General features: G+C 37.6%; 1 protein-coding gene across 1 annotated transcript in view; it reads right to left on the bottom strand.

The window, feature by feature from the left end:
- Positions 1–234: 234 nt before the first annotated feature.
- LOC104548896 (ubiquitin carboxyl-terminal hydrolase 46-like) overlaps positions 235–9,623 on the bottom strand; it is an 18,736-nt gene continuing 9,347 nt past the window's right edge. Inside the window, exons 2-6 of the mRNA XM_010195046.1 lie at positions 7,910–8,034; positions 7,116–7,196; positions 6,112–6,325; positions 3,688–3,917; positions 235–315 (exon numbers count right to left, since the gene is read on the bottom strand). Of these exons, the coding sequence (XP_010193348.1) occupies positions 235–315; positions 3,688–3,917; positions 6,112–6,325; positions 7,116–7,196; positions 7,910–8,034 (731 nt within the window). The remainder of the gene's footprint in view (positions 316–3,687; positions 3,918–6,111; positions 6,326–7,115; positions 7,197–7,909; positions 8,035–9,623) is intronic.

Raw genomic sequence — 9,623 nt, 5'->3', positions numbered from 1 at the left:
CTACAGATGATTTTTTTCTCTTTCAAACTTATACATTGAAAGAGAAAGACAGTAAAACAAAGTACATTAATGTATATTTTGTCATTAGAGGAAACAGCCAGTTCACAGTCTTTTTCTTCTGCTTAGGAAAAGCTCAAAACCCAATGTTATCCTACTTCTCTTTTCTGAACCTACTACTAGACTTGGATATTTAGCAAATTCAGACAGAACTATCAGCCAAAGAGATGTATTCATTTACCTTAGACAGTGTGTAATTGATGTGTTCTGCTCCACATCAACAGAAAGGTCAAGAAAATCTTCATCTTTGCTACTAACCTGTTGCAAAAAAATATACATGTAAAACAGAGACTTAGCAAAAAGCCATACATCTAAGTACTCTATATCTGCATGCAAATGCTAAAGATAGAACAATTTCTGCAGAAATACATAAATTAAAAAAATTATCGTAATGCTTTAATTTTTTTTTCTATTTCAGCGTGACTATATTTATTAGTAACCAATCCAGCTTTCACATCATTTAACTTGTTATCCAAACCCACCAATCATGGACCAGTGACCGCAGTCTACCATGCATTAAAGGAAGACCATCATCCCCTATATTAGCTGTGACTGTTGCATTAAGTGTGTTCCCTTGTTATACAACACAGTCTAGTTTCTCATTTTACTGGAAATTTATTTAACCTTTGTATAATATATTACACTATGTAATCACAGTTTATGCCCTACATAATTATTTCCACTATTAAGGATGCAATAAAGATATCTTCCAAATAAGTATCTGTCAAGAAATGTCATATTTAACCATGTTATATTTTCTCTCCACTGATCAGTCAGAAGGATGGTTTTATATCTGTGGTTGACACAGCTGCATTTCCCCATTGAATATTGTTCCCCGTCAATGATTTTGATTAAAAAATTTAAATGTTAAAGGTAAAAATGGCAAAGTGATGATATTTTGCAAAATAATTTCAATTTTTCCGATGTTATTTAGATGGAATAAGAGGAGAAAAATTCTAGTAAGGAGTTTTTATTTTAAAAAGTAATTCTAAGCATTTTCAGAAAGATAGATCTTGATTTTTGCTTTGAAAATGATTTTTCATGTAGAGTCTTTAATCTTAAAGGTGAAATAATGTAAAAAAAAAAATCATTCTAATGGATAGTTGTTCAACTGAGTCAAAAAGACTGCAGAACCACTTACTGTACATGAATTTAGTCATATTCAGAACAACCAATTCTGTTTATAAAATGCTGCAGGAACACTTCATATTTTGCCTTCTATGACTGCATTTCCTTAGAATAACTAAATCAGATGATAGGATAGTGAAGTTCAAATCAAGAACTTCTGTGAGGGGTTGAATCCCTTGTTCTGATGCAAGTCCCTTGTGCTCAGATTTTAACAATTCTATGGATGTGAAAATTATGTACTGCTTTCAGCTCATCGTTGTGTTACATCAGGAACCCTATAAACACAGTGAATGCAGCACATACCAGTCCAGAGGAACACCTTTAGCAGCACAAATGTTGGTATTATCAAAGATGTACAGAAGCATCACATGCATCCAATTAAAATGACCAGCAGTTCCTCAAACAAAAATCCTCCCTGAGACATGATTTGACCCACAGAGGACAGGAAACCACAAAACTGGCAGCAATCGAGTGCAGTATAAACATACAGTCAGAATTTGAGCAATAGAACAACAAAGCGTCAGAGAACATTGTGTCTCTGCAGCTGGAATGACACTTCTGTCAGACACAGCGCATATTAAAAAAGGGACTAAATACTTGGAAAAGTCTTTGGCAAGTACAGCGTTTCATCTGAATACCACAAAGCAGCTAGGAATTTTGTTCTTGATTTCAGCACATCAAATATTTACTGAAAGGGGAAGGAAGATAAGCTAGCTGGAGCTCAAAAAATACAGACCTAAACTAAAGGTAGCTGAAAAAACAGATTCAAACTGCACTTTTTTTAAAGTGAGAATAAGAACTGCTGGAATCTGGATGATTCTTCATGCACTATATATGAATATTTTAGTACATGAACATCTTTTAATTCATTTTACTATTTCTCAAAGTTTTAAAGGTACAATAATAAAAGGAAAAAAAATTTGAAAAATATCCTGAGTAGTGATATTTTTTCCATAAAGCTTGGTCACTCTGAATTACAAATAGGGCATTGTGCAGTTTTGCTATTACCCAGGGACACATCCCGACTTCAGTACAGTTTGCCTGAGTAAACACTGGACATTAATTTAGAATTAGACCCAACCGTTTAAAGAAGCTTGTCAGTTAAAAAATAATTCTACCCTTTCACTTATTTTAACTTGCTGTTACTACTTGGTAGTTTATAATTGAAATAAATCAAAGAATTAATTTTCAATTTCTCTTTCACATTTTCCCTTATATAAGCTTGTTCCAAACTTGGTCCAACCTCTCCTTTCATGTTGACTATCACCGTATCTCTTTTTCCTCCTTCTCTGACCCAAATCCCAGTAGAAGGCATATTTTCTTGGAGAACAGAGCTATTCTTTTTGGTTAGAAATATCAGAATATGTTATTTTACACATCTGGTAGGACCTGGGCAGGGTTTATCTCACCTAACGTCAGCTATCTAAAGTTAGATATTTAACCCTAGTTTGCTGTCCGAAGATACCTCCTCCGAGCACCTTCTCCCATCTTAATGCAGATAATCTAAAGCTGCATTTGTTTAGAGGAAGTCCTTGGTAGCAGTACCGGTCTGAGTTAAAATCACATTATTCTTAGGTCAGATCAACTTGCTGACCCAGTTCACAGCATTGCTCCACCAGCAATTGCAACAGCTCAGTAACACCGTGGAGCCAGGACAAGATGTATGGAGCAGAATACCTGATACTGCTAAAAACTTTGTTTCATGAAACAGCCCAGAAGCAGATGGAGAGCGCTTCCTGCAGGAGCTACTTTGCAATCTCTGTCATCTACAGAAGGAGCTGAGAAAACTAGTTCATCCCTGACATCTACCTTTTACAAAGCAAAGGTTAGGTGAAGTTAATTCCAACGTTTTTGGAAAGTTAGCGTCACTATTCTCCCCAAAACTGACCTTTTTCCTGTCTGTGTTACTCTTTCACATAGCAACATCAGAGATAAACTTTTTATTATTATTATTTCTTTTCCCTTTAAATAGGAGTATGTGATTGAAAACAACAGAAATTTATAAGAGACGTGCAATCAGGTTTCCTAACTAAAACTAACTTTTACTTATACTTCAAACAAGAAATATCTAACTGACAGCATCCTCTAGAAAATATTAGGGAGATAAAAGAAAACGTGGTTTGTTAATAGCAAACCCTCTGTATGCCAGTCACATTCTTAGGATTGAATTAAATAAAATTCATCTTAACACTTCACTTATCCGTGGAGTAATGATGTGAATGTCTTCTCCCAAAGTTACAGTAATAAGGAAGGGTACTGATTAACTAGCAAGGATTTTAGCTTTAGAGATATGTATTAGGACAGCAAGACTTGGCATAGGCTAGCCAAGTAATGCTTAGAAAAATAAATTTTTAGAAAAGAATATACTCACTTCAAGAAGTAAAGTCTACAGGAATATCCACAATTCTCAGATGTCTGAAAAGATTAATATATTTTTATATATATAATGTATCTATCTATTAATGGACAACGACAACAAAAAAAACTCATCCCAATGCTTACGGTTTCACAGTTCAAACATCTAGTTTCGTTAGTCAGTGTTCCCTGAAAAATCTCATGCACCCAGGTGAGTTCTTGTTTATTATTCTCTTCAGCTTCATTCATATTGCCATTTTTCAGTTTCCCATTTTGCTTTTCCTGTTTCTTCTCCTCCTGCAAAATGTCTGCAATGGTGTTGAGCAGGTAATTTAAAAACTCATGTGCATCCTGCTGCATGTAGTTGTCAAAGAGATCTGTGAAGAAGAGAGTTGAGATTTCTAAAGCTAAGTATGTCCTTTTCTTCAAGAAAGCAAACTACATTCATTATTTCTTTCCAAATACATGTACTGGTCCTTGCTCAGCAAAGTATTTAGAATCACGCCAAAGAAGAGCAGCTCTGCAGTCACACTGGCTTCAGTGAAGCTACTTTGGGGTAAGGCTTCATCTCACCTAACTCTGGCTGTCTGAAAGGTTTTGCTCTTCTTTGGGGTTGATTGTGTAGGCTCCCACTACAGTCAATGAAGAAAGCAAAAGGGTGACTCATCCTAAATTAATTCCTTACGCTAGATGCCTAACTTCAGGCAGCACTGACTCCTACCCATATATTCCAAGGCCCTCAGACACTTAGGAGCATGACAGAGTTTGAACAGTAAGACACATGGCTGCAGAAACTGAAGGCATTGGATGGTGGCACATACTACTGTAGTATGTCTGGCTGGGGTGGAGTTATTTTTCCTCACAGCAGCCCATACAGTGTTCTGCTTTATACGTGTGGCTAGAACATCATTGATAATGCCCCAGTGTTTGGACTGTTGCTGAAGAGTGCTCACACAGCATCAAGGCTGCCTCTCCAACCACCTCACCTCATCCTGCCAAAGGTAGGGAGGGTGAGGTTGGGCTAAAGGTTGGGAGGGAACACAGCTGGGACAGCTGACCCATGATATTCCATGCCATGTGACTTTTTATTCAAGCAATACAAGCTGAGAGAAAGGAGGAGCTGGAGGTGTTCTTATTATTTGTCTTCCAAAGCAACTCCTACACATACCAAGGCCCTGCTTCTCAGGGAGTGGCTGAAAATCACCTGCTGATGAGAGGTAGAAAATAAATCTCCTTGGCTTTTTTCATTAAGCTGCCTTTATCTTAACACACAAATCTTCATCTTATTTTCTCCCCCTGTCCTGCTGAGGAGGGGAGTGAGAGACAGGCCCGGTGGACAGCCAGCCAAGATTAACACACCACAAATAGTAATAATAACACCATCTAACAGAGCTCATTTTTCACACACAAGTTTGATGAGCAGAGACTTGTCCTCCTCAATAAGAAATGCTTGCAGGAGGAGGGGAGAATATCTCAGTGGTGGTTTAGTACAGACTTCTCCAGCAATGTTTTAATTTGCCCACCATGTTGAAGAAAAAAGAACCTGTGTTCCCAATAAATACGTGTTTCTATCCCCCTGCTCCTGAAAAAGCCCACATGGATTTCTCAGAAAATACTGCACAGATCCTTCGGCTTTGCAGTGTCTAACCTGGACACATAAGCAGGTTAACACACACTGAGTCTGGTCCTAATTTAAAAAAGCCTGAAACATAAGATCCAGTCCCTAAAAGTGGTCCTCAATAGTGTGGGGGCATTTATCACTAGATGACTCAGAGCTAACTTTGTCACACTTTCACACACGTGCTCTGGAATTAACAGTTTGCCCATTTATATGCTGTCACCAGGAAGCAATTTTTTCCAGGTGTTTGACTCATTCTTTGTCTCTTCATTCAAAGCTCCCCTGTTTCTTAGTATACCACCCACATTGATATCAATCCAGGCCAAAATGGAGTTGTGTGGCAGGCTTTCTTATTTCAAGATGTTCCTCATATCCCTTAGACAGAACTACTACAAGATAAGGCACTTGGTGTTGCCAGCCTAACGCTCAAAAAAGGCCTGATGTTTCATAAAGACTGTGCCCACTGCTTCTAATAAGAGTAGCAGTTGATGTGTAGCCCACTGAATATCCTCACATACATACAGTTACCTATTCTCCAGGGTTTTTTGGACTAGTGGTGGCTGTAGCACTCCTAGGTCATGGAGTTTCTCTACTGCCAACTGCCTTCAATGTTTCTCTCTGTCATACTCCACAAAAAAATAATTCAAAAATTATGACAGTGTCATCCTATTCCCAGCCCTATCTCACTCCACAATACAGCTTGTCCCTCCATGCTCTGAAAACATCATTAATTCATGCACCTCTGGGAACTCATGAAACCTGCTACAGTTATTTCAAGCATAATAACATGTACAGAGATACTAAAATATTCATATCCAAACCCCAAAAAGTACTAAAAGCAATTTACAAATCTAACCTGAATGTCTGATTAGTATGACCACATTGCCCAATATTTATTTATATTTTCCAGATCAATGTATGAATGTCTAAGAGGGTTCCAGTTTTACACTTACCGTTCTCTTTTCGTAACCTTGATATGAACTTCTTTGGTGGAATAACTCCCACTTTTTTCTTCTGAGTAGCAATACTGTGGAAAAGATCTGCCAGGCAAGTCAAGAGATTTTCCTTCTTTTTCTGTTGGGCCTTGTATGATAATACATTTTCCCGAAACGGCCGGCAAAAATACAATGCCTGCAGCACGGAGTTACAGTAGCAGGTGTTCCCAAACTGCCATGTAAAATTAAAAACAATCTTAATCCTGGAGCATCACAATAAAACTCGTTGCTTCATTCAACTTCTGGCTTCTGTGTCCCTGTCACATACCAGCCATTTTGTCACACAGCTGCTGTAGGAATATATTTCCACGCCTACCTCTGACAGTTCATGGAAAAAAAAAGGTGTTCTAAATTAAGTAGAATAGGAAGTAAAAGCTTCCACTTGCAAGAGTTATTTATTGTAGTGGATCTTGTTAAACTTGCTTCTGTATATATACTCTTGCTGGGCTCTATCTTACTGCTCACTAGCAGAATGAATAATGTTTTCAATGGAAAGTATTACTTTATCTGTTTTATTTATATAGGAATTAACAAGTTATTAAATACCCCTCTCACTCATTCTCTCCTTAGATAAAAAAGCTCATCCTTAGAGAGTCTCCAGTGCAGACTGCTGTACCTAAGCTTGTATATACTTCCATCGCTTCCTTCCTCACATTTCATAGCTAAAATAGACTTTTAACTTTATTGAACTGCAAGTCCTAATCCCTGGAAACATTCAAATAACAGTAAGCTGTTTTCTCTGGGGGCATATCTTCAAACATCTGATACAGTTTTGCAATCCACTTTGCCTAAAATTAGAATGTGAGCAGCAATTTTTCAAAAAAAGAGGAAAACCCTACTTTAGAACAGGATCCGGGGAGGCAAAAAAAAAACAAGCCCAAAAAACAAAACAACCAACAAAGTTCAAGTAACATCAAATCCATAGTTCTGTATATATTTTGCCTACTGAAAATAGTACTCACATTGACCAAGCCGAAGTAGTGTTCATTGATTGGAAACTGCTCTGGGCCAATGTCTTTTTCCAGAGCAGAGGCATTGGTGCCCTATAAAAAAAAGAAGGAAGAAATTATTTAGAATATTAAGATTCCAAAATAAAGTTATGGCCAGCATCAAGACAGAAACTCATTTTTTCCTTTTAGCTACAATCGGCCAAGCTAACTCTGTCTTACTAATGGGCAAGTATGACACACACATGAGCCAATAAAAATATTTGCAGTTCTAGTAGTGGAGCTGGCCTGACCTGCACACTCCAGTAATGGTGGATTAGGAATGAACAGGTCACAACAACAGTGGTTCTCCCCACACCCACCTCCCCCTTATTTTTACTGTGTACATGAACAGCTGGATTTCATTACCCTCTTGCCTCATAAAGATACTTGTTGATCTTAAGCAAAACCCTTAAAGTTATCTCAGATTAAATATAAGGCGGGTTTTCTAAGCATTACTGAAACTCCTCTGAATCCCTTCTAATTCATCAGCAACCTTTCGTGATACTTGAGCTCCAAACTGGCACCCAGTTCTAGTAACAACATCACAGACCTTAAAAGCAAGTGTAATATATCTGAGTGCATAATCCCAAGCACTGTTACATCTCTTGATCACTGACTAGTGTGGCAAGTTACGGTCAGCTGTATCTTCACTCCAACGGCAAAGCTGCTTTCACAGCTACTGGTCTGTGACATACAACCACTAATTTTGTATGTTACCTGTAGTTTTGCTATATTTAAATGCCTATTTTTAAACAAGCTCAGATTACCAAGCGAACTACTGCTAGATTGCTGCCAAAGCGACTATCATCACTCCTATCCACTCTGTAAGCATACAGATCCCTGTAGGACCTCACAAAAAGTATCCCTGTCCTTGTGCTTGGACAAGTATTCCCTAAATACATTTATTCAAGACCTATCAGTTACCCAAATTTTAATCTGTATGATAACTGCTTTACCATCATCATACATTTGTCTCCTTACTGAGCAAGCTCTGCAGTGTGAAACACTGATATATTACACCTTCAAATTTCCATCACACAAGAACAGCACAGTTGGTTGACTTCTAGAAAATGATGTAAAATGCCCCTGTAAACATACCAACATGTAAAACATTTGAAATTTCCTGTGTTCCTCAGGTTTGTTTACTATATCATTTGTTCAGAGACTTTCATCTGTTAAAATTTTCAAAGTTACTAGTAATCAAATTCAGTAATTCTAGTGTCCCTTCCCCACCGTCTCCCTAAAATCTGGCCTATGCTTCCTTACTGTACTGCCATCACCACTGCTTGCTATATTAGATTATTATTTCACATCAATTCATCTAAAGATTATTTCAGTCAACATAATCAGTGGTGTGAAACTCAGCACAGATGCTCTTTGAGAATTTGCAAGTCCTGAAAGTAAAACAGCTCCATCAACTTGGCAGCTTCCAGAAAAACTCCAAAGACTTTGTATTTCACATCACTTTATCAGGTCTCTTTTCAGTCTCTCCCTTTCTCTCACATATACATAGCTCATTGCTCAGACTAAGCGTATGTGATTTCCCAGGTGTTCCTACTCCCCGGACTGAAATACTTTACCTGTACAAGGCTCCATGCAAATCTTAAGGGATACGTTATTCATCCCCACTGGGCTCTGCTAAGCCTCAGTGAGAAACTTGGAAAAAGGAATTCTCTATACAGAGCAATTATTGGCTACCTTTCAATGGAGACGACACTGTGACAATTATGTAAGCCCCATATGAAGATGAGTTTCTTTTCTTGGAAAGTCTGCCTTGTCAAAGATGCACAGATTCAGCAAAGCATTTGACTTCCAGAGAGGGAGGAGACTGATGGACATTTGTCTATGTGATATTAACAGTGAAGCAAACAGTCACTCTTACCCTCAAAACCTTTGTTTGATAAAAGAAAACTATGACTACAGAAGACTAATGCAGCTTCTGAAGAAAACCATCTTCTTATTAATACTCATTTTACAGTACTCAGATCAAAGCAAAGGTTTTCTTCCATTACACTTTTAGTGTTCAAATCGAGTTCCCTAACATCAGAATGAAAAGGGTGTTTCTACAGTTTTGCAGGATGTATTTTCTGAAATACTGAAAAAAAACCTGATAAATTGAAAATAGTTCTCCCTCTGGAATTCATGGAAAATAATATCTGTAAAAAGTAACCTCCTACTCTTTCATAAACTACAGGTTAGTGTAAGCTGTTAGACAAGTAGAATGCAAGTGCTTGGCTAACTACTTGCTCGTACATTACTCATTTGCCTTTCCTCCAGGGCCAGGGTTTCTTATTTCAGAGGATGTCAGATGGTTTGACAAATCCTTTCTAGCATTTAAATTGTCTTGTAAATATTGTGAGAAAGAGCAAGAATCAGGATTTATCAAACAAAATTATCACTGAAAACCAAACAAATCCATGATGTGCATTAACAGATCTCTGAATAAAAACTATACATTGCATGGAAATTTCCAAAGTACAT

This window comes from Mesitornis unicolor, unplaced genomic scaffold (assembly GCF_000695765.1).
Source record: "Mesitornis unicolor isolate BGI_N332 unplaced genomic scaffold, ASM69576v1 scaffold48261, whole genome shotgun sequence".
Taxonomy (NCBI): Eukaryota; Metazoa; Chordata; class Aves; order Mesitornithiformes; family Mesitornithidae; genus Mesitornis; species Mesitornis unicolor.
Note: the sequence above shows the minus strand (reverse complement) of the source record. Positions and strands in the feature narration are given on the sequence as shown.